Here is a 23,770-nt window from a genome sequence, read left to right as displayed (position 1 = left end):
CAGCGACCAGGCCCGGGGCAGCTGAGCGGCCGTAAGGCTGGGCAGAAACATCAGGTTTGGGGTTTCGGGTCAGCTTCCAGCTGGCAGGGCCACCTTGTAGTAGCTTTGCTGGGAATTTGCCTCAGGGCTTGTGAAATTGACTTGAGTTTATTTCAGCCTGCCAGTCCAGCTGTTGCAAGGATGCACCATCACCACCTGGGGCCCTCTTTGGTGAAATCACCCCGAAAATGTGCACTGATCCTTCCGTTTCCTGTGTGACCTGATGGGGTGAAGTCAGGGACCTCCGAGCCTCGTGGGACCCTTGGGGACACGTGCCTGGCCCACGTAGCCTGGGGAGTGAGGACCAGGGCCCGACATGCCCCGATTCTGATCACCGGGACTTGAGACCTCCCCACCGTCCCAGGGCACCTGCCTACCGCCCACTGCCCGCAGCTGACGCTTTGGGGGCAGCAGGCCGCCGTGCACTCCAGGAGCCCAGGCGGTGTCTGTGCTGGGTCATCTGATAAGCCAGTAAGCCTTTCCTTACTAGAGAGTTGCCTGGTGTCCCCGGCTGCTGGGAGAAGGGAGGTGGGAGACCTGGGCTTGATCCTGTGAGGCCGCGGTAGCCGTTTCCCAGCCAGGGCCCCTGTCCACCTTGCTGGTGCTGCCGACCTGGCTCTTCGGCCGATGGGGCTGGCCCTCTGGAGCTACACTGTCCACCTCGCAGAACCAGAGCCCAGGCAGGGCCTAAGCCAATAGTGGACTTGGAGGGCAGGTGAGCCGGTTGGGCCAGGGAGGGAGGGAGGCAGGGAGGCCGGGTGGAGGGCCAACAGCAAAGCAGGGGTGCGCGGAGGAGGAAGAGGCAGGAAGGATTCAGCCGACCTGCCGGTGTTTATGGGGTGCCCACTGAGTTCCCAGCCTTGCTCAGGGGAGGCCAGAGGAGCAGAAGGCCAGGCCCTGCCTGCAGGGGATGGTGAGCTTTTCTGTGAGACACACAGACCCGGGAGAAGCCGCACGAGGACCTCACGTGCCACGTGGTGGAGTGCTTCGCCCAGCCACCACCTCCTCCCCAGATAGCTGCCAGAGCCCGGGGTTGGGGGGGGTGAGAGCTGCCCTCCCCGTTGCGTGTGGGCCCCTGAGGGCTGAGGCTGACTCACTCACCTCTGAGTCCAGGCGCCCAGGAGAAGTTAACAAAGGGTGAGTGGGTGACTGGAGAGAGGCGTGGATGCCTGGAGGGATGGATGGATGGATGGATGGGTGGAGGGATGGATGGATGGAGGGAGGGATGGATGGGTGGAGGGATGTGTGGGTGGATGGAGGGAGGGAGGGAGGGAGGGAGGGATGGATGGATGGATGGATGGATGGATGGGTGGATGGGTGGGTGGATGGATGGATGGATGGGTGGATGGGTGGGTGGATGGATGGATGGGTGGGTGGATGGAGGGATGGGTGGGTGGATGGAGGGATGGACGGACAGGTGAATGGATGGGTGGATGGATAGGGGTGGGTAAGTGAATGACGATGGGCAGATGAACCGCCTTTCCTTCAATTATTTGCACAGATGTCACCTTCCCAATGAGGTATCCCTTGACCATTTAAAAATAAAGTTCCCCAACCGTCCATCCATCGTCCATCCAGGTTCTTGCTGCTTTATGTTTCTCTACAACCATTTTAGTCATTTCTTTTTAAAAATTTGCTTCTTACTTGCTTCTTTGTTCATTGTCTGCATGTCACCTGACCCCCAGCACAGTCCTGGCGCCTACACGTTGCTCAGCAAATCTGTGTTGAATGACTGGACGAGCTGGCAGGTGACACGACGGTCGAGGGCAAGGCAGGTGGATGGTGCGCTTGGGAGGATGGGGTGGGGGTCCACAGAGGCCTGTGGTTTGAGCCTTAACTGACCCCCAGGGAGGGAGAATCAGTCTCTCGGGCTCCTCGGGGGGCAAGAAGAAGGGGACAGAGGGGCAGCTGAGGCCTGGTGGAGCTGTGGTCCCCCCGGCCCAATGCCCACATGCTCCAGCTGCACCTGCAGGGCAAGAGCCTGTGCGTCCACAGACATGCACACGCGCGCGGGGTATCCTCACACTTACACACGCTGTGTACACGCACACGCACACACTGGTCCTTGCGTGGGACTCTTGCCGGGAGCTCTAAGGCCGGCTCTGTTCCAAGCGCTCTCCCTCCCACACAGGCCCTGCAAGGCAGTGGGATCACCGTCCCCGCTTCACATCAGGACCTGGACCCGCTGCTGTCCAGGGACTCAGAGGGGGCCGCCCCTCACACAGGCCGGGCCAGCAGCCTGCCCAGCGCTTCACAGTGGCACCTGCTCTCGGGGCTGAAGTGGACGGCTGCTCCTCGGTGACGGGTGGGACAGGAGGCTCTCCCGTATTTGTAGGTCTGCGTTTACCACCAGGTGCCGAGGGGAAGAGGGGAGTGGGCTGGGGGTGTCTCCTTCCTGGACTCCAAAAAACTCCGGGACAGGATGGTGGGAGGGAGAGGGCGTGAGCCTGGGCCCGTGACCATGCCCGAGTCTCGGCTCAGCCCAGGCTGGGCCTCTCCGGCCTCTCTCCCTGCATCTGTGACGGCAGCAGGGGGAGGATACTGGCCACGGCTGGGGGGTGAGGGCCCATGAGGCGCAGCTTCAGAGCTGTGGGCATCCCCGTGGGAAGGAGGGCCTGCAGGTCCCCCGAGTCCCGTGAGGGGGGTGCTACAGAAACCTGGGCGTGTGTGTGGTCAGCAAGGTGGGGGGCAAGTCTGGGCTACTCGGCGTGGACGACCCTTAGACGGGGTGAAGCACCGGGCTCTCAGCCTTCACCACGGACGCTCGGGGCACCCCAGAGGCGGCGGGCGGTGGCCCGTCCCGCGGAGCTCGCCCTGCACTCTCCCACCAGGAGTGGCCAGAGGTGGCGTTCCCGCCCCCAGCACCAGGGCAGGGCGCTTCCTGTCCGAGGGCCTGAGTCCCGACCTCACGCAGACCCGAGGGAGGCACCGGGTCGGAGGAGGCCCCCAGGCCAGCAGGGAGACCCAGGGCCAGCCAGGCCCCTCTCTGAGTCGTGGCTCCTGTCCTGGGAGACAAAGACCAGAGGCGGCTCAGGAGGCCGAGTCTTCCTGCAAATTAAGCCCCACGAGGCACCCAGCCTGCACGGGGAGGGGCCGGGGGGCGGGGCCTCTGTCGGGGGCGGGGTGTATGCATATGTCCCTCCCTCCCAGGCCTCAGCCGGGGACAGAAGACGGTGGGCCCAGGGATAGAGGCCGGGGGGTGGCGTGCGCTCTGCCAGGTGTGGCCTCTCCCCCAGAGCAAGTGTCGTCGTGTGAACTCAGTTCTGTCCCGAGTGGCTCCGGCCCTGGACCCAGTTGTAGGACAGGGGGTGGAGGCGGCTGGAAACGGAGCAGAAGGCAGAACTTGGGACATCCCCCCAACAACGGCAGCGGGTGCGGGGGGCCCCGGGCACCTCCTCCCTTCAGTGGCGCCCCGCCTGAACACAGCCCACGCTGGCCGCAGCCCCTCAGTCACAAGGCTTCCCTGCATAGACGCACGTCCACACCCCGCATCCACTTGCTCACTGTGTGTCCTCCCAGCAGCTCCTGTTCTGGGCCTGGGAGGCTCAGTGGCTGGGAACCCCAGGCAGGAAGCAGACAGACAGCACGCCAGTGAATGAAAGGTCCCTTCAGAGGGTCAGGCTCCCTGGAAAGTGATGCCGGGTAATGTGGAGAGAGAGACCCAGGGAGGCCCGTGAGCTGATGTGGCTGGGGGAGGGGGGGGGACGAGGAGGACGGGGATGGGCAGAAGGGGAGGCTCTGAGGCTGGACGAGAGGGCAAGGGGGAGGCCAGACGGCTGGAGAGGTGGGCAATGGGCGGGGCAGGGCTGCGGGCTCGTGGTGGGGTGTTACTGTGGAGTAATAGGGAGCCACAGAGGGTTGTAGGCAGGGAAGGAGCACAGCCTGGTACTGGGCTGGGGGTGGCCGGAGAGGAGCATCCAGGAGGCCGGGGTAGACGGCAGGCCTGGAACAGAGGATGGGAGGTGGCCAAGGACCGTGTGCCTCCTGCCCCCAGGCTCGGAGGCTCTGGGGAGATCCCCTCACTCTGCATATACCCCTGACGCTGGCAGGACCCACGGCGGGGCCAGGCCCCAGGCCAGCAGGGGCTGTGGACCCAGGCTGGTCTTTCAGTTGGGCTGGGGCTGGCCCTCGCCCAGGAACCCCAAGATTTACATCTCCCCCTCAGAATCTCGTCCACAGGGTCTCAGGCCCCGAGGGTTTGTGGGGTCCCTACCCTGGAGCCCCACTTATCTGGAATCCAGTCTTTCCTGAGGGATCGTCAGGCGGCCCCTCTCCTCCCTGGGTGGGCTCCAGGCCCATCGATGGGACGTGCCCAGCCCAGGACGGAGCCCTCGTGTCCAGGGCAAAGCGGCCTCCACCGGCGGGGCCACCTGCACCAGCCTGCGGTCCTGGGGCGCCCCCTGGTGGCCAACGGGCCAGACCTGAGAGGCCACGGGGGGCCCCAGAGCACAGGGCCTGGACAGGGTCTCCCCGCCATTCCAGACCTCACGGGATGAGGGGTCCCTGGGAGGGGGTCCTGGGGTCTCTGGGGAAGGGGCACACAGAAGTGTCGTCTGTTCTCATGTGTTACCCGCAAGCTCCTTGAAGCCGGGCTACTCAGATCCCCATTTTCTCAGAGAAACTGAGGCCCAGGGTTAAGGAGCCCAAAGGATTGGCAGGGTGTGAGCCGGGACTGTGGGGCTCCAGGGCCACCCCGTGCTGCCCTTGCTCGAAGGGACAGTGTCTGTGCGGAGCCTGCCGTGCTGACCACCCGACAGCTGGCCCAGCTGTGCCACCCTCCGGTACAGCGCACACGGGGCACCCGCGCCTCTCGGCTTTGTGGGCCCAGTCTCTGCCCACGCGTCCTCCACGGGACGGCTGGCCACACCCCCTGGAGGCGGCCATTCCCACCTGCTGCCGAGATCAACTGGGGGCCTTTGGGAGGCGGAGACACGGGTGTGGCACAGCCAGCCCCTCCCCTCCCCAGGCCGCGGAGGGAGGGAGGGGCGGCAGCCAGCCCCACACAGGGCCATCTCTTGGCACCGGGAGACTGGTCACGCCCAAGGGGGTCACGGGACCCGGCAGGCCCGGGGAAGGCTGGCCCTCGCGCCCCGTGGCTTTGGCCGCAGCAGGCCTGTGGGCCGGGTGGGGCGGAGATCAGGGGCGCCCGGCGCAGGTCACGGCATTGGCTGCCCAGGTGCCGGGCGTGGTGGCAGGGGAGAGGAAGGGCGGGCGCCAGGCTGTGGGCACCCCCACCCGCTCCTTGACCAGCAGCCGCGTGTCCGGGCCCGGGGAGAAAGCAAGCAGGTAGGCGCCCTGGCCGCCAGCCCCCAGCAGGGAGCGGGAATGGGGGCACCCTCGTCCCCGGCCACAGGCTGCCTCTCGTCTCCATCTCCTTCTCTGGAGCCTGGGGAGAGCCCGGCCTTCCAGACGATCCCTCTGCAGGCGAGGGGGGCTCAGGGTGGGTCTGGGCAGGGGGGTGGCCCCACGGCCCTGGGGGCCAGACTCAGGGAGCCAGGGCTCAGAGCCGGTGCCTGTCCCGCTGGGGGGCTTACAAGCACGTGGGCAGCTGTGCCCCCTCTCTGCCCCATCCCCGAGCCGTGACCTCCGCTCCTGGCCCGGGAGACCCATGTCCTCACTGGGGGCCGGGGGCTGCCGTGCTGACCACCGCCCTGCTGAGTGTGGGACCCCTGTGTGCCCTCTCCTCCCATCTCAGGGAGGAGCAGAGGGGCCGAGCAGGTGAGGTGCTTGCCCAGTGACACAGCCGGAAAGGGCCGGGTGGACTGGGACCCCCGGGGCCTGGCCACCCAGCTCTGCCTGCACTGGGGCCGTTTCCCTGGTGGCCTCTGACCGGGGCGGCCATCTGCCCCCCCGAGCGAGAGCCCCCAGTGCCCTTGCTGCTGGGGCTGAAGATCCTGCCTCTGTTCTCCCTGTTGGCCGTGGGGGGGGCGGGATTCCAGCGGGGGGTGATGCAGGCCCCCCAGCTGCCCAGACCCACACTCCCTCCCACCCCTTCTGGGACCAGGGCCGTCAAAGACCCGGACGGCTGTTCATACAAATGCACCCTTTGCATGTCCTTCCCGCTTGGTGGCCCCATTTGCCTGGCGTCTGGCCCAGTGCCCCCCCCAGCTCTCAGCACAGGACCCCAATGCCCCCTTGGCCCCCCGTGGCTGGGAAGCCAGGGGTCGGGCCCAGGCCTTCAGGGTGTGGGGTGAGGGGTGCAGGTCGTGGCCCCGGGGACGGTGAAGACCCCTGCCTTGCCAGTGAGGAAAGGGCAACGTGGGCTAGGGGTTGGGGAGCCCCATAGCACCCTCCTCCCCGCCGCCCCCTCCAGGTCCCCCTCCCTGATGGAGCAAACCCGAGGCTCTCGGCCTATGAGCACAGCGGTGCTGCCCAGTCCCTGCACACAGCCCGGGCCGGGGGTGCGTCCAGCGGCAGGAGGGGTGCCAGGCCCCGGGCCCCTGCTCAGCGCCCCCCTCCCCGCATGATGCGAACACATCCCATGTCGCTGCCCATGCTTTGGGGTTGAAGAGTGTCCCCCAAATTCATATCCACCCAGAACCTCAGAACGTGACCTTATTTGTAAAGAGGGTCTTTGCCGAAGCAGTTAGTTACGATGAGGTCGTAGCGGAGTAGGGAGGCCCTCATGCAATGACCGGTGTCTTTATAAGGAGAGGGAGGCTTGGACAGGGACTTGGAGACGGAGGCAGAGGCTGGAGGGCTGTGGCCACAAGCCCAGGGACGCCTGGAGCCCCCAGAACTGCCAGAGGCAGGAAGGACCCTCCCCTCGAGCCTCCGGAGGGAGCCCAGCCCTGCGACACCTTGCTTTGGGATTTCTGGCCTCCAGAACCACGAGAGAATCAACGCCTGTTGTTTCAAGATGCCCAGTTGGTGGTCGCTCGTTACAGCCGCCCTGGGACACCCCTGCGGTTATAACCCAGAGGGCAGCAGTGCCGACGGGGTGAGCGTTGGCCGGTGCCCAAGCCCAGGCCAGGTCTAGCCTCCCCCGGCTGTGTGGTCGCGTGCAGGTCTCCCCACTCCCCTCCGTGTATTGGCAGGGCCGGGCCTCAGAGGCTCTTGGTACCAACAGCATCAGGCCCAGCCCTGGGGGGCGGGGCGGATGCAAACCCTCCTGCTTCCCACCGCAGAGCAGGGAGCGCAGAGGCGTGGGATTTGAATATGGCCTTTCCAAGCTGGTGAGTATGGGTTTTAATACTGGAGCCTAGTGTCTGGGGACAGGGCCTGGGTGTGGGCACGGGGGAAGGGACAAGATACGGGCTGTATGGGCGGCCTGGGCAGCTGTGACAAAGTCCCACAGATGGGCGGCCGAGAGCAACGGGAACTGATTCGCTGCTCTGGAGGCCAGAATCCCAAACCAAGGTGCTGCACCGCTGAGCCCCCTCCAGCGGCTCCAGCCGAGGGTCCTGCCCGCCTCTTCCAGCCTCTGGGTGTCCAGGCGTCCCTGGGCTGTGGCCGCATCCCCCCACTCTCTGCCTCCATCTTCACTGGGCTTCTTCCCTCTTCTTATAAGGACACTCAGGCCACTGGATGAGGGCCCATCCTAACGACCTCCTCTTAAACTGATGACATCTGCAAAGAGCTCATTTCTACAAAAGGTGCATTCACGGGCACCAGGAACTAGGGCTTGGACACATGATTTTGGGGGACACAGTGGGAGGACCATGTCATGCCTGCAGGTGCCCCTCCACCAGCCCCTCCTGTGTCCCCAGGTGGCCCCTCTCCAAGAAACAAAGGGCTGGCCCGGCCTTGTAGGAAAGCATTTTACCGAGAGATTCATTCTCCTCTCTCAAAGGGCCCCATCCGTCCGGGGGGTGGGGCTGACCCTGGAGAAGCTGGGAAAATACCCCAGCCGAACGGGGCGCGGCCGACACCCATGATGGACGGGGCGACCAAGGAGACGGAGCTTCACAGGGTGGGCCTCTCAGGTCTCCTGGGACCTGGGGTCCCACCGGCTCTGAGAAGACCTTTGCCCCTCCTGTGCTCTGGCCGCAGGCTCTGGAAGGGCGGGGCAGGGCGGGCGTGCTCTCCCCGCTGAGCCCGCGGAGGAGCCACTGGAGACAGGCAGTGGGGGCCATGCGGAGCCGTGGGCAGGTGGGGGGGGGCCGGGCTGGGCCCTGGCTGGCAGCCGTCGGCAGTGGGTCCGGGAGGCGCTGGGGGTGCTTGCTGTCAGGCAGGTTGATGGGACCCAGGTCCTTGTCACTCGGGCCTCTGCTGGGACCCTGGCGTGGCTCCCGGGTCTCTGCTAATGTGCCAACCCCGCCAGGCACGTGGGCAGCGCCGGGCCAGGGGTGAGGGCTTGGTGGGAAGGTCCCTGGGTGGTGGGAGGGGCGGGGGACGGCTAGAGCCTTCCCTCCCCGGGCCTCCTGGGCCCACCTGGCTCCCGCCCAGCCCCCCGGGTCCCCCCGCACCTGAGCCTCGCCTGCTTGCCTTCCACCTGCTTTCTGCCTGGGCACCAGGCACACCCAGAGTCCCACCTGTGTCCCGGGCTGGCAGGGGTGTGGGGCGGGTGGGCTGCGAGACTTCCACTGAGCCTCTTGGGGTTTCCAGGAACCCCCCTGCCAAAGCCTCTGCAGAAGTGGCGACGGGCGTGGCCGGCAGCTGCTCCCAGGGAGGGGCAAGTGGGAGCATACTGGGGGTGGGCGTTGGGCCAGGAGGCGGGGCTGGGGAAGGGGGAGATGGAGCCCACACGGTGGGGCTTCAGGAGGGCCGGCTGGTGGGAAGGGCACCGGGGCAGACACCCTCTTGGTGGCCCCCCATTTCTGCCAGAGTGGCGTCTGGGGAGAGGGGCTCCCCTGGCGAAGGCGGCCCCGGCCTCTGGCAGGAAGAGGGGCAGCGTTTGCCTCTCGTGCCCTCAGGAGTGGGCTCTGTCCCTGCAGACAGGGCCCATGCAGGGTGCCGGGGGCTCCCGTCCTGGCAGCCACATGTGTGCTGGCGACCAACAGGGGCCGGGCCTGTGCCTGGGTGAGATCGAATTCGGAGGGTCTGGGAAGAAGCGAGGCCAGGCGAGAGGCTGCCCGCACCCCACGTCCTCCCCGCAACACTGAGCCCCGGCGCCCGCTCTCCCACAGCGGGGGTGGCAGGTGCCCGGGGGCTGTTCAGAGCCCCAGGCAGAGACAGCTGCGGAGCTGGCAGCGCCCTCCGGCTCCTGCCTCCTATGCCCAGGCACAGCGTGTCCAGAACCCTCCTCTCTCCGGCCTCAGCCTCTCCCGAGGGGATGGGGACGCCCAGGTCACACAGCAGGTCAAGACGGGGCCTGCGGGAGCCCCCTGGCCTCTGGCTGCGACCCTGCCCCCCCCACCCTGTGGAGCCCAGCCCTCCCCTGTGCCCAGGGCCCCCTTACCCAGCAGCCCCATACTCAGCACCCCCATACTCAGTACCCCCGTGCCCAGCACCCCCATACTCAGTACCCCCATGCCCAACACACTCATGTCACTGGTGGGCGAGGAGCGGCCCTTTGCCCTGAAGCCATGGCTGAGGGACGTCCTGCGAAAGGGGCTGGTGAAGGCGGCTCAGAGCACACGTGAGGCCCCGGGCCAGGGCCTCAGCCCCGCAGCCCGCTAACCCCACGGTCACCCTTCCCCGACAGTGCCACGGTGGCAGTGGGAGCAGCCCCGGGGACGCAGCAGAGGAGCCTCTTCCCCAGGAGGGTCCGGCCACCCCGTGGGGCCCACAGGCCTCAGCGAGACACCCGGGGGCAGCGCCAGCTTCCACACCCCGCTGCCCGTGGGTGGGCCCCCTTGGCCCCCTCTGCTTCCCTCGGGGGAGGAATCTGGCCCGAGGAATCTGGCCAGTCGCTGGGGTCAGAATCAAACTTCTGGGCTTTATTTTCAGGCCGGCTGGGCCTTCAGAAAACCCAGTCAAGGACGTGGGGTCTCTGGTCTCCTTCACCCCAGAAATGATTGATTGTAGAAAAGACAAAAAGCCCAGTCTGTGCACCCACTGGGCTGAGGGCTTTGTAATCTGGAAAGACCTTCCTGGGTTCTGGCCCAGCACAGGCCACGGGACAGAGTCGTGGCCTGTTCTGTCCAGATGGCGTCTGGGGGGGCCAGCTCCCAGCAGATGCCCCAAAGGCAGGAGGGGGCCCTGGGGCCGCTGGGCGCAGTGACTCCCGGGTCTGCAGGTGCCTGGATCCTGACCAGTGCACTCCGTGTGGGCCTTGCCCGGTACGTCGGACAGGCTGTGTGTGACCACTCACTGGCCAGCACGTCCACCAAGGCCCACGTGGTGGCCATCGGCATTGCCTCATTGGGCTGTGTGCTGCACCGTCAGCTTCTGGACGACGCCCAGGTGAGTGTCGGGCTCGGGGCACTGTGGCCTTGGGACACGGTGGGCCTGGGAGGCCCCCGAATGTCGGCCACCCCCCAGGGCAGGAGAGTATGCCTTATGGAGGCCACCAAGGCAGCCTCGCAGCTGACCACAGCCCTCCACCTGTGACTGAGTCTCTCCACAGTGGACAGGCCAGCAGTGGACAGACCAGCCCCTGACCTCGGGGGCTCACGGGCCTGGGCGTGGTGGGGGGAGCGAGGCTGCTCTGAAGGACTGAGGCAGTGAAATGACTCAGAGCCAGGGGAGGGGGAGGGCAGACGGGGGGGAAGGCAGGAAGGGGGAGGGGGGTGAAGGGGAGGGGCCAGAGGGGGAGCTGGGAGCCGCGCGCCCAGCATGTGGCCAGCAGGTGGCAGCATCACCCAGGGAACGGCATGGGGAGGGGTCTGAGGCAGGTCCAATGAGGCCCAGGCGGCCCTGTGAGAGAAGCTCCCCCCAGCGCCGGGCTCTGTCTAGACAGTCCCCTCCCTGTGCCTGCCTCTGGGCCCCCCGAAACAGCAGCTAGCCCTCCCTCCATCTGGAGAGCGGGGTCCCTGGACAGAAGCCTTGCCCAGGCCTCATTGACGTGCATGGGGGACCCAGGAGGACAGCCCTGTCCACTACCCCGTGGACGATGGTGGCAACCAGGGCCCCCTCTGCCCCCGGAAAACAACCACTCCCACTTCATCCTGGTGGACCCGGGCACCCCTGGGAAGGTCAGCGAGCCCGCAGAGCTGCGGCTGAGGTTGGAGAAGCACATCTCGGAGCAAAGGACCGGCTACGGGGGTGAGGCCTGCCTGGGTGCCCAGGGAGGCTGCCAGGGAACACGGGATGGGGGTGGTCACAGCGTGTGGACGGGGCTGGAAGGACCACCAGGACGGGCAGGGAAGGGCATTCCCGGCTGAAGGCACAAAGCATGCCAGGGTGGTGAGACTCAGGCCACTGGGAAGACCTTGGGCGGGGGGATTGCCAGCCACGGCGGCAGGGGACACAGCTGTGGGGAGTGGCTGTAGGTCGATTTCCAGTGGGGGTCCCCTGGCTAGAGGCTCTGGTTGTGGGTGGGCTCCGAGCTTTGGAAAGAAAAAGAGATTTCCAAGTTTCAAGAAGCCTATTTCCCTCCACTGGCCCGACGTAAGGTGCCACCAGGGGGCAGTGTTGTCCGAGGCCTGGGCACCGCTGCGGCCAGTGGCGGGTTCGAAAGCTGGATTTGCTAACGCTAGTGCACGACTATCCATAAACAAGATACGTATAATTGCCTCCAATATGTGTAAGCAACGTGAAGCGTCTGTCAACTGAGCACCCTTTAATGAAAACACAACCGAAGCCGTGTTTAAACCATCACCACGTGGGTGCAGGGCTGAGCCCTGTGCTCCTGACGCCTGGCGGCCCACGCGACCCAAGCATCCCCCACATTCATTCAGGAGGCGCCTTAGGAGTTAGAGGGGCCCCTGCTGGGGGTGGGGCGGGGGGGACGATCCCACCTGCCTGGAGTCCTCCCAGCAGTTTGTCGGGCTCCTCCCACACAGCCTACCCAGCAGGTCCAGGCTTCTCTGAGGTTTCACCTTCAGAAGTCTCATTTCTGGTTTGTTTGGGGAAAAATCTGACCAGCGCCCCTCCTTTACCTCTTCGACGTGCTCCGTGGGCCTCGGATGACCTGGTGGTCGATAGAGCTTTCTGCCCTGATGCGGGGAGATGCCAGGCCCTCGGAATGAGGCTGGTGCAGCCAGGGACTGAATATTCAACTTGAGGTTTAAATAGCCACGAAGCGGCCACGTCGCATAGTGAGGAGCGGGGCTGGCATCCTGTCCCCGGGTGACGGGGCAGCCTGGAGCCCGCACGTCTCTAGAAAAAGCCTCTTGGCTGGAGTTTGCCCAGAAAACGTGGCAAGTTGATGGTCTGAGGCCGTGGTGGTCACCCCACGGGGAGGGTCCCAGGCCCTCCGCTCGCCCGGGCACCTGGGTGGCCCTCGTGCTGCGTCTGCTGCAGCAGCATCGAGATCCCCGTCCTCTGTCTGCTGGTCAATGGTGACCCCAGCACCCTAGAGGTAGGCAGCGGCGGCAGGTGGGGGTGTCCTGCGGGGCCCCCGCCAGGGTAGGGATGGACCTGGAGCTGACTCGGCCTGCTGGCCCTCCCTGCCCGCCTCACAGGATTTCCAGGGCTGTGGAGCACGCTGGCCCGTGGCTCATCCTGGCGGGCTCGGGGGGCGTCGCCGACATGCTTGCTGCCCTGACGAACCAGCCCCACCTCCTGGTGCCCCAGGTGGCTGAGAAGCAGTTTAGAGAGAAGTTTCCCAGTGAGAACTTCTCCTGGGAGGACGTCGTGCACTGGACAGAACTGGTATGCACCGGCCAGGACCGCAGTCAGGAGGGCCAAGCGCTGGTCCCTACCCCGGACCCCGCCCCCTGCAGTGCCCACGCCCGGCCCCTCTGGCTGCAAAGCTACCCCACCTTCCCGTGCTCACCCCTGCTTCAGGCCCTCATGCCTGGGGGCGGAGCCTCGGTCTGTGGGTGGGGCTGCCCTGGGCGCAGCGGGCAGAGGGCTGGCATTCTCATGGGGGGACATGGGGTCGTATACACGTGCCCGGCCTGAGGCGCCAACTCGGGGCCTTTGTCCATCCTCGAGGCACTGGTGAAAGGTGAGGCCTGGCCGCGCCCGCTGGGAGGCCTGCAGAGGGCACTGGGCAGAGGCAGATGGCTGACCAGCTCCCAGCCCTGCCCCGTCCTGGGTCTCGGCCTCCAGGGGCAAGGCCGCCGCCTGGGGGCTGTCAGTGGCCGGGAGGGACCCCTGGCACGGCTGCACTCTGCTGTGTGTGTGAGCGTGTGGGCGTGTGAGCAAGCGTGCTAGTGTGTGGGCGTGTGTACCGGTCACTGCTCGCTTCGGCGGGGCCAGCACGTGTAACAAAACTGGAGGAATACAGAGCTTACTGAGGCCTCCGTGCAAGGCCTCCGTGCAAATCCGTAGAAAGTCCTGCCTTTGGCAAGTTTTATGTTACTATATTTTATCACAATTTAAAAAACTAAAGTGTTCAATTAATTCAGGGAGCTGTAGCGTTTTCATAAGGTTGTGCACCGTTACTACTGATTCCAGAACGTTTCCACCACCCAGAAGAGCCCTGCTAGTCACCCCGATTTCCCCCAGCCCCCCGCAACCCCGCATCTGCCGTGTCTAAGGATTTGCCTACTTGTGGCATTTCCTACGAATGGGATCACACACTGTGTGGCCACTGGCGTCTTTCCTTCGCTGAGCACGACGTTTTGGGGGCTGTCCACGTTGTAGCCTGTGTCGGGCTTCACTCCTTTTTCGGGTGGAGTAATATTCCACATTTTGTTTCTCTGTCCCTCTGTTGATGGACACTCGGGTTGTCTCCACTTTCTGGCTGTCACCTGACATGCTTCTTCTTGGACATAAACACCTGTGGAGGGGCTGACCGCTGGTGGGGGACACAGGCCCAGGCAGGGAGGGGCTGTGCGGGGCAGGGGGCCGGGACACCCTTGAGGGAGGGGCATCTCCTCCAGACAGGCCGCCGGCTCCCTGCTCTTCCGTTCACCCTTGGGGTCCCCTTGGGGTCCTGGTGCTCCCAGCATTGGCTCCTGGGGGTCTTGGGATGTCTTGTGAATCTAGAGGGTGTGGAGCGAACCAGAGCGCCATTCCCGTGGCTGTGCGTCTAGGAGAGTCACCTTGAGGGACCCTGTGCCCAGCGGCTCTGCCGGCGCCTAGGTTCGCCCTCCCCCCCCCTCCTCCGCCCGCAGCCCACAAGAGCCGCAGCCAGGAGGCGCAGGACTACCCGGATGAGCTGAAGCTGCCCGTGGCCTGGGACCGCGTGGACATCGCCAGGAGCGAGATCTTCAACAGGGACGTGCGGTGGAAGGTGCCGCCCGACTGTGGCCAGATCCGGGCGGGGACGCGTGGAGGGCTGGGGCAGGTGGTGTCCGGGTCCATCCTGGCCCAGCTGTGGCTGTGCGGGCCGGGGGCGACCGGGGCACCTCCCGCTGCTGCCTCACTCGTCTGCCCCCCAAGGCAGGATGGGCTGAGCTGCGGCGGGTGTGGGCCACCCGGCGCAGCGGGACAGGCGGGGGCCTTGCCGAAGGTCCCCACGCCCAACCCACCGGCTCCCTCTCACTCTCCGCCCAGTCCCACGACCTGGAGGAGGTGATGATGGACGCGCCGGTGAGCAGCAAGCCTGAGTTCGTGCGCCTCTTCGTGGACAGTGGCGCCGACGTGGCGGACTTCTGAGGTACGGGCGGCTGCAGCAGCCCTACCGCTCGGTGCCCCCCAAGAGCCTGCTCTTCCACCTGCTGCAGCACACGCACGGGGAAGGCCGGCTGACGTGGGCCGGGCTGGGCGCCCAGCAGGCCCGGGAGCCGCCCGCCTTCTCCCTGCACGAGGTGTCGCGGGTGTTCAGGGCCTTCATGCACGACGCCTGCCGTGGGCTCTACCAGGCGGTGAGCTGTGAGCGGGCGGCAGGAGGGGGGCGCCGGCGGGGCCGCGGCTGCGGGCTGACACCCCCGTCCTCCAGGAGCAGGGCCCGGTCCGGCAGCCCACGGTCCAGAAGGGGCTGCTGGACCTGAAGCAGAGGAGCGAGAACCCTGGAGGGACCTGTTCCTGTGGGCGGCGCTGCAGAACCGCCACGAGATGGCTACCTACTTCTGGGCCATGGGGAGGACTCCGGGGAGGGGCCGGGTCCCTGGGGAGGGGCGGGGAGGCAGCCGCATCCTCAGACCTGGCCTCCCAGGGCCAGGAGGGCGTGGCAGCCGCTCTGGCCTCCTGCAAGATCCTCAAAGAGATGTCCCACCTGGAGCCGGAGGGGGGGGCGCCGAGGTGGGCCGCACCCTGCGTGAGGCCAAGTACGAGCAGCTGGCCTTGGGTAGGCAGCCGAGCAGTGGGGGCTGCGGTGACCCTGTGCGCCTCGGGGCCAGGGGGCTCCCCCTAAAATCCTAATGGGGGCAGACGGGTGCACGGCTGACGAGGACGCAGCTCCAAGGCTCGGGCCAGCTGGGCCTTGTGGCCGGGCGGGCGGGGACACTCGGGGAGAGGGAGGCCCCCAGGATCCCGACAGCCTCTGCGTGGCCGGCCTCTCCTGGGCCTCACCAGCCCCCTGGGAGGCAGGCACAGGGCAGAGGGCCGGCCGGAGGAGGAGGGCAGGCGGGCCAGGCCGCGCCCTCGGCAGACCTTTTCTCCTAGTGCTACCGAAGCAGCCGGTGCGCCGGAACCGCTCATGCAGCAGGGCCACGTGTCTGCACCTGTGGCCACCGAGGCCGACACCGAGGCCTTCTTTGCCCACGACGGGGTGCAGGTGAGCCCCGGGGAGGGCTGTGGGGCGAGGGGCTGGGCAGACAGGAGGTGCCCCAGCCGACCCCCCTCACGTGCCTCCCCCAGCCTGTGTCCTGGCCATGGGGGTGGGGGGCTCCCTCAGCTGGCCACTCCCCCCCACGTCCAGCCCTTTCTCCACCTTCAGTCTCGGAAGAAACCCCGCTTCCTCAGCTCAGCCCTCCCGGACCCCCGAGCCGGGCCTGCCCCGTCGAAGGGTCTTCCTTCCCCAGCAGGGCGGAGGCTTCGGGAACTCCAGGAGCCAGGGCTGGGAGGGGCGATGCTCCCGCTGAACCTGGAAGGGCAGGCCTGCTGCGGGCACAGCAGGGCAGAGGTGTGGAGGTGGGGGCGGGTGGGGGGGGGCAACCGTGCCTTTATTTCAGGCCTTCCTGACCGAGATCTGGTGGGGGGACGTGGCCGCGGGCACGCCCATCCTGAGGCTGCTGGGTGCCTTCCTCTGCCCAGGCCTCGTGTATACCAACCTCATCACCTTCAGGTCTGTCAGGACAAAGCGGCTGGGGGGCCTTGGGCTTCACTGGGGCTGGTGGCGGCACGTCCCCGGCGCCGGCCCACGCCGCATCCAGCATCCGTGTGGGCCCCCCTATGCACGCCCCCTACTCGTGTCCCTTTGCAGTGTGTCCAGCACTTCCTCTGCTGGCTGGTGCCTGAGACCAAGTGGAGGGCCTCTGGGTGCCCTTCCCACGTCCCTGAGGGCCCCCTGTGCTCCCAGTGAGGAGGCCCCTCTAAGGACGGGCCCAGAGGACCTGCAGGGGCTGGGCAGTCTGGACACGGAGAAGAGGCTGCTCTGTGGCCCGGGCAGTCGGTGAGGGCCCTGCGGAGGGTGGGCAGTGGCAGGGAGGCTGGGTCCCGGTGGGCAGCGGCAAGCTCGGGGCTCTGGCCACCCATCTCACCACTGGCCGTGGCCTCCTTCGTGGTGCCGGGCGGAGCAGCTGGCCAAGGCGCCAGGAACTCAGCGCGGCCGAGGCCCCGAGCCGCCTCCTCGTTCACGCGCTGGCGGAAGTTCTGGGGGGCACCCGTGACCGTGGTCCTGGGGAACGTGGTCACGTACTTTGCATTCCTCTTCCTGTTCACCCACGTCCTGCTGGTGGACTCCAGGTTCCCTCCCCAGGGGCTGTCGGGGGCTGAGGTCACCCCCTACTTCTGGGTCTTCACGCTGGTGCTGGAGGAGATCCGGCAGGTCAGCGGTGGGCCCAGCCCACCGAGCCCCGATCCCTGACGGTCACAGCCTGGCCATGGCGGGGCTGTCCCCAGCTAGGTGGGGGCCCAGGTAGCCGTCACCGGGCCGTCTGCCCTCTGCCAGGGCTTCTTCACAGATGAGGACATGCACCTGGGGAAGAAGTGCACTCTACGTGGAGAACAACTGGAACAAGTGTGGCATGGTGGCCATGTTCCCGTTCGTCGTCGGTGTCACCTGCAGGTCTGTGGGTCCCAGAGGCCTGGCAGGGGCAGCCCTGGTGGGCTGGTGGGCCGGGCTGCTTCAGGATGTGTCTGCTCAGGCCCCGGAAACCCTGTGTTTGTACGTCCCGTGCTGTGTGTCCTGGGGGAAGCCCCTGCCCTCTATGGGCACCAGCAGCCGTCCAGCCTGCCTTACCCCGCCTGCCAGGATGCTGCCCTCAGTGTTTGAGGCCGGCCGCACGATCCTTGCCATCGACTTCATGGTGTTCACGCCCCGGCTCATCCATGTCTTTGCCCTCCACAAGCAGCTGGGCCCCAAGATCATCATCGTGGAGCGGATGGTGAGCCCCCGCCCCCGGGAGGGCGGATGCTTCTCTCCCCACTCGCCTACCCGCCGTGGAGATGAAGGACGTCTTCTTCCTCCTCTTCCTCCTGAGCATGTGGCTTGTGGCCTACGGCGTGACCAGCCAGGCACTGCTGCACCCCCATGATGGGCGCCTGGAGTCCATCTTCCGCCGTGTGCTCTACCGGCCGTACCTACAGATCTTCGGGCAGATCCCACTGGACGAGATCAACGGTCAGCACGCAGCCTGGGGGTGGGCGTGGGGGGTCCTCTGTGCCCACTCTACGTGGGACCCCCACCCCAAGGTGCAGCTGAACCGAGTCCAGTTATGAACGTTCCTTTTGTAAGACCCTGGACAGGTGGCCCTTGAGAGGGGTGTTTGAGGGTCACAGGAGACCCCGGCCTGGAGTGGCTGAGAGCGGGGGGTCCCCGAGGCTGGCCCCCAGGCCCTGCCCACCCACACAGGGCCACGTCCAGCAGGGGACAGCTCCGGGCTGATGTGTGTCAGCTGCGGAGGCCCCAAAGTCGGGCCTCGGGCTGGAGATGGAGACGGGGCTGCAGGGAGAGCGCAGGCTGGGTGGGGTGGCGGGAGGCTTGCCGGGAGGGGGGATGGGTAGGCACTACAGGTCACCTGGGGTCTGGGCCCTCCAGCTGCCCCGTACCCCCGGCATGTCCCCAGTGGGCATCAGGTCTCCTGTCAGCCCCCATCCACCCGGCCCCGCACCCAGCCCTGGGCCCCCCTGCTGGAAAGGCCCTTAGCTAGGAAGCCGCTCCTGATGGCATCTGTGCTTCTGGGGACCCACCCAGTGTGTGTGCCTGATCTCCGGCCGGGTGTGTGTGGTCTGTCTGAGGGGTGTCTCCAGGGCGGCCCCTGTACGGGGGGTTGGGGGCGCTGGGGCTGGTGGAGGCTCTGAGAACTTCCCACAAGTCAGCACAGTGTGGGGGGCAGAGTGGCTCAGCCATGGGGGCTCAGGGAGACCTGGGCTGGCGGCGGGGATGCCCGTACAGGCTCTGGGATGGCTGGGACTCGGGGAGGGGGAGGGGGAGGGGGGACCAGCCCCTCAAGCAAGGTGGGCCAGCAGCCAGGGCCCAGTGTGGGGGCCCAGGGCACCCGCCCTGCCGGGCACTCCTGGCGCGAGGAGGGGGGCGGAGGGATCATTCGCTCAGGCTGGTGTCAGACTGAGGCCACCTGGGGCCCACCGGGCGATCACGGGCACACTGTCCCTGAGGCCTGACCGCGGCCACTGCAGCTGATGACGCGAGGTCAGCGCCCCGCGACCTGGTAAATATTTGTCGATGGGATGAGGACGTGACCGAAGCAAACAGGCCTCTGGGATGGGGCGGCGGGGGGGCTGGGCCGTCATGGGACTTGCCTCCTAATTAGGGTGCTCTGCAGGCTCATTTCCTCCACTGTTTTCTTAGGCCCCCAGCCCCCGGCACTGGGGCCGGTGTTTGCTCATCCGTGGGCACCAGTTTCCAGGCCATTAGTTTAACGAGGCCCTGCCCGCCCTCCAGCCCTCCCCGCCCGCACCATATGGCCCCTGCTGGCGGATGCTACCATGACCCCCAACTGCCCCAGTCCCACGGGGCCCCTCGGAAGGAGGGGAGTGAGGTGGGCGCCCCCAGGACCAGGCAGGGGTGGGGGGGTCACTCCTGCCCCCACGGCCACACACTGGTTCAAGGGAACTCTGTCATGGTTCGGGGTCCCCAGGAGCCTGGGGCCACCTGGGCAGGACGGAGGAAGGGTAGACTCCTGGGGGTCCAGCCTGAAGTGCTGCTGTGGCTGCCAGGCCGAGTTCCACGGTGGAAAGTCCGTGACCAGGGCCGGGCCTGGGCCGGCACGGAGGGTCCCGCAGGTCCCTGTCTCCCTCCCTATCTCTCTTCACCCGCCCCCCCCACCCCCGGCCCCTCCCTGTGAGCCCACGGTGGTACAGCCAAGAGTAATTCCCTCACTTATGGCCGAGAGGGAAGGCAGCCCGCGGGGCTCCCCGGTGGCCGCCCTGCCCTCCCTGCCCCACATGCACCCGCGGGAGCTGGGGGCTGAGCGTCCAGGGCAGAGCTCCGTCTCTGGGCTCTAGGAGGTCAGAGACAAGGACAACTCATTTCCCAGCCTAGCCTGGTGGTGCCTTTGAGAGTTATGGGGGAGACGCAGGGGTCTCATGACCACGGAGCCGCTTCCATCAGACAGGTTTACAGCTTCACAGACACGCTTTCCAGGCCTGGCCCTGGCCCACCTCTCGGGGTGCCGGAGGGAGGGAGGGAGGAGGGTCACCCATCAGCGCCGGGCAGATCTGCGGGCGGGGAGGGAACTCACGTGGGGACGCACCAACCCCCATCACAGTAACTCACTCAGGAGGGACTCACCCCCGTGAGGGAGACACGCGGACACGGAAACAGGCCCTGCCAGCCTGACACGCAAGCAGGGAGGCAGGGACACAGGCACACACAGAGCCAGAGGCCCCCAGTGCCCCCCGGACTCAGTCACAGCATGAAGACTGGGAGGGGCAGTCACAGAAACACAGGCCTACGTGCAGGCATGTGTCCGCGTCCACGCACATGCACGCACACGCACGCACGCACGCACGCGCACGGCCTGTGGAGGTCGCCACCTGGAGCCACCAGCCCTCTTGATGGGCAGGCGCACTCTCCCCGCTTCCTCCGCACCTTCCTCCCATCTCCTGGGATGGGGTGGGGGTCCAGGCTGGCCCTGCAGGGGTAGAGGCAGGCAGGGGAGGGGCTGCCCCACCCAGAGGGCACTTTTCAGGCTGGCTTGTCTCCATGCCCACAGTGATCCGTGTCAAGGGTGTTCTGCCTCCATAGGCTTTGGAAATGGTGCAGACCTGCCCCCCAGCTCAGAGTCCTGTGATAGGCAGTAGAGCCATAAAGGCCCTGAGAAGTCCTGCAGGAGAGACTCCACCTCCCCTTGCCGAGGCCAGCTCTCCCCACACTGGCTCTGAGCAGAGCCTTTGGCGGTGGTGGTGGTGCTTGGGGGTGACCCATGAAGCAACCAGCAGAAACCGGGGTCCTCCACACGGCCTCGGCTCTGCCTCCAAAGCCTGCGGTCTGGCTGTGAGCTCGGTCCAGCAGCAGTGCGGAAGTGGGGCTAGCACCGCTAGGCCAGCCACCCAGGACTGGAGGGTCCCACGACAGGAACTCAGCGCCGAAGCCCAGGTGACCCCCAGGAAACCACAAGAGTTGGCCGCCGAACCAGGGCCCTCTGTCCCAGAGTGGCCTCAGCTGCGGGACAGAGCTCTCGATACCCAAGGGCATTTGCAGCTCAGCCCCGCACCGGCTGCACTGAGCCCACTCCCCTTTCAGAAGCCTGCGTGAACTGCCCCGTGCACCCCCCGCTGCTGGAGGACTCGCCCTCCTGCCCCAACCTCGACGCCAGCTGGCTGGTCACCTTCCTGCTGGTCACCAACGTGCTGCTAATGAACTCGCTCATCGCCATGCTCAGGTGCCCGCCCTGCCTCCTTGCTCCGTCCACGTCGGGGGGCCCTTAGTTCCGGCGTCTCTGGCCCAGACCTGCCTGGCCCTCCGGACCTCAAGCTGCATTCACCTCTGCCCTCAAGAGGGGCCTGGAAATGGGGTGTCACCCAAAACTGTGGCTCCCCTTCGGGTTGGGCCTGGAGGTCAGGGCACCTAGGAGGTGGTGCAGGGCAGGGCAGGTGCGTGCGTGTGGGTGGAGTGGCGATGCTTTCCCAGGCCGCCGCCCCCCAGGGAGTAGGGCCCGGGTCTGCGCAGGCTGCAGCAGATGGGGCAGTGGAAGACCCCAGAGGAGTGGAGAGAAGTCACAGGAGGAGGGGACGGCGAGGCGGGGGGAGCCCTTGGGACTCCAGGAACAGCGCAGGGAGCCGGGCCGTGTGCCCACCGCCGCCCACACGCGTCCGCAGCTACACGTTCCAGGTGGTGCAGGGCAATGCGGACACTTTCTGGAAGTTCCAGCGCTACCACCTCAACGTGGAGAACCACGAACGCCCCGCCCCGGCCCCGCCCTTCATCCTCCTCAGCCACCTGAACCTGGTGCTCAAGAGGTTCTTCCGGAAGGAGGCCCAGCAGAAGGGGGCGCGCCTGGGTGAGGCTTGGGCTGGACTCAGCTGCCCGGACCGAGGTGGGGGGCGGGGGGGGACCCTGGGCCTGGGGAGGGCAGCGCGCCCTGGCCCCGTCTGCAGTGACACTGCAGGCTGCCGCACCACAGGGAGGGCTCCTCCTGCCTGGCTCTGCCCCTGAGGCTGCCTGGCCTTCCCAGAAAGGGACCTGCCGGAGCTCCTGGACCAGAAGATGGTAACCTGGGAGGCGGTGCAGGAGAACTTCCTGAGCGAGCTGGAGAGGCGGAGGAAGGACAGCGGGGAGGAGCTGCCGCGGAAGACGGCCCACAGGTGCATTGACCCGGCCCCGCCCCGCCCCACCCACCTGGGTGGGCGTGGCAGGCGGCTTGGGGTGCTGAGCCCACGGGGCGGCTTACAGGGGCAAGGGCCCCGCCTGGAGCGCTGGCCGCCTCCCCTGCAGGGTGCCGGTAAGTAGAGGCGCCGGCGGAGCTCACGCCATGGGACTGGGGGCTGTGAGGTCTTTACCAGGATCACTGCTGGGCGTCAGGCTGCCTTACAGCTGGCGTGGGCTCTCACGTCACAGGGTCTGAGCTGAGGAAACGGGCTGAGAGGGGCAGGGATGTGGCCCGGTCCAGCACACGGCCTCCCTCCCGACCCTGGACAGAGCTCTGCTGGGGCCTTGCCTGCCCTGCATTTGGGGGATGGGGCCAACATTCATGGTGTTCTCTGCCCTCCCTCAGACCCACGTGCCTGGTCCTGCCAGCGGGTGAGGGGTGGGGACAGCCCCGCCCACCACTGCTGGACAGAACCCCGCCCCCGCCCCGTGCCTCCAGGGAGGGTGCAGCAGAGCTCTGCACCCAGGCCCGAAGGGCCAGAGCACCCTGAACTCAGGCGCCCACAGAGGCTCAGTGACCCCCAAACCCACCCGAAGGGCCTGGGCCACAGGATGGGGGAGGACGGGAAGGTTTCCCAATCTGGGAGCCAGCCCCGCCCCGCGCTCAGCGGCCCGCTGCCTGCCTGCTCCTATCCCAGGGTGGACTTCGTAGCCAAGTACCTCGGGGGCCTGAGAGAGCAGGAGAAGCGGCTCGAGCGTCCGGAGTCTCAGGCAGGCAGGCACACCAGGGCACCCTTCTCTCCCGGGGCAGGGGCCTGGCCGCGGGGCTCAGCAGTCAGGGCAGGGGCAGGGCAGGGAGGGCCTGGGGCTTCGTACTTGTACCCACCCTTCCCTGAGGGGGAGACCCTGCAACTCTCCCCAGGGGGGTCCTGCATTTAAGACCCCTCACCGTCTACTCCCCACATCACGGTGCCGGAGGGCCTGCTCCCCCACCCCCCGCCTCCTCCGAGAGGCAGCCACCAGAGGAGGGTCACAGAGCAGTGCGGGCGCCGGTGGGCAGGGGAGGCGGGCACAGCGTGGCCCGGGAGCTCCCAGCATGCCTCCCTTCTGCAGGTCGACTGCTGCACGGTGCTCCTCTCCTCCATGGCCGACACGCTGGCCCGCAGGAACAGCTACTGGAGTAGGTGTGGCTGTCCCCACACGTCCTGGGTGGGCTTGGGGCAGGGCGGGCGGGAAACCCACCGCCAGCCCGCTGCCCTGGGCCTCCGCTTCCCACCTGTCCTGGGAGGGGCCCGGCCTACGTCTCTGATGGCCTTTGGCTGACCACAGTCTTCAGGGTGGGTAGGGGCCTCTGATGAAGCCCACCGACCCAGCCAGGGTGTGAGGGCGTGGCCACCCAGACTCCCGAGCCTCTGCCTGGCCCCACTGGGCTGCTGCCCACCCCCCCCCCCCACCGGCCAGGGCCACCTCTCCCTTCCCCGGCTGCCCCACTGGGCGCCCAGCAGCTGAGGAGGGGCCTTCCTTCCCCCACCAGACTCCCGAACTTCAGTGGTGGGAACCCACAGGCCTCTGCTGACCACGGAGGGGGCCTGGGCAGCAGGGAACACCCAGAGGCCGGCCGGCTGCCCTCGAACACCTGAGCCACTTGGACCATCTGCACGCAGGGCCCACCTCTCCCAGAGCCCCAGGCCCCATGGATGTGCCGGCCTGCCCCCACCTCCAGTGGAGCCCCCCAGCAGGATGTGGCTCAGGGCTTTGCCAAAAGGAACCACTCGCTGCCCTGCCCGGCACCTTCCTTGGACGTCCTGGGCCCGGGGTGCAGCGGTGTGTCGTGGGCCCCCCCCCCGACAGGCAGAGCCCTCAGGACCCCGACCAGAACCAACCAGCCAGGCCCAGGAGAGCAGACACTTGTTGAGTGCCCTGTGCGGGGCACCTCCCGTTAGGTGGGCAGCTAGCTGCCTTGCAGTCCATGCCCAACCT

General features: G+C 66.9%; 1 protein-coding gene across 1 annotated transcript in view; it reads left to right on the top strand.

The window, feature by feature from the left end:
* Nucleotides 1–23,113, top strand: part of TRPM5 (transient receptor potential cation channel subfamily M member 5) — a 28,216-nt gene extending 5,103 nt beyond the window's left edge. Inside the window, 37 exon segments of the mRNA XM_060159660.1 lie at nucleotides 404–510; nucleotides 2,171–2,337; nucleotides 4,754–4,820; nucleotides 5,216–5,325; nucleotides 5,735–5,757; nucleotides 5,830–5,957; nucleotides 6,866–6,979; nucleotides 8,916–9,041; nucleotides 9,202–9,559; nucleotides 10,160–10,326; nucleotides 10,945–11,002; nucleotides 11,005–11,133; nucleotides 12,327–12,402; nucleotides 12,489–12,678; nucleotides 13,081–13,168; nucleotides 14,091–14,209; nucleotides 14,473–14,569; nucleotides 14,572–14,783; nucleotides 14,858–14,921; nucleotides 14,924–15,021; nucleotides 15,074–15,151; nucleotides 15,154–15,205; nucleotides 15,509–15,535; nucleotides 15,538–15,584; nucleotides 15,587–15,634; nucleotides 16,032–16,144; nucleotides 16,379–16,482; nucleotides 16,599–16,846; nucleotides 16,970–17,007; nucleotides 17,009–17,086; nucleotides 17,273–17,405; nucleotides 17,467–17,641; nucleotides 20,726–20,864; nucleotides 21,301–21,482; nucleotides 21,657–21,786; nucleotides 22,489–22,561; nucleotides 22,904–23,113. Coding sequence (XP_060015643.1) covers nucleotides 404–510; nucleotides 2,171–2,337; nucleotides 4,754–4,820; nucleotides 5,216–5,325; nucleotides 5,735–5,757; nucleotides 5,830–5,957; nucleotides 6,866–6,979; nucleotides 8,916–9,041; nucleotides 9,202–9,559; nucleotides 10,160–10,326; nucleotides 10,945–11,002; nucleotides 11,005–11,133; nucleotides 12,327–12,402; nucleotides 12,489–12,678; nucleotides 13,081–13,168; nucleotides 14,091–14,209; nucleotides 14,473–14,569; nucleotides 14,572–14,783; nucleotides 14,858–14,921; nucleotides 14,924–15,021; nucleotides 15,074–15,151; nucleotides 15,154–15,205; nucleotides 15,509–15,535; nucleotides 15,538–15,584; nucleotides 15,587–15,634; nucleotides 16,032–16,144; nucleotides 16,379–16,482; nucleotides 16,599–16,846; nucleotides 16,970–17,007; nucleotides 17,009–17,086; nucleotides 17,273–17,405; nucleotides 17,467–17,641; nucleotides 20,726–20,864; nucleotides 21,301–21,482; nucleotides 21,657–21,786; nucleotides 22,489–22,561; nucleotides 22,904–23,113 — 4,373 coding nt within the window.
* Nucleotides 23,114–23,770: the final 657 nt, after the last annotated feature.

The sequence above is a fragment of the Lagenorhynchus albirostris genome, chromosome 9 (genome assembly GCF_949774975.1).
Source record: "Lagenorhynchus albirostris chromosome 9, mLagAlb1.1, whole genome shotgun sequence".
NCBI lineage: Eukaryota > Metazoa > Chordata > Mammalia > Artiodactyla > Delphinidae > Lagenorhynchus > Lagenorhynchus albirostris.
The sequence above is the reverse complement of the archived record's forward strand: the minus strand, read 5'-3'. Positions and strand labels throughout refer to the sequence as shown.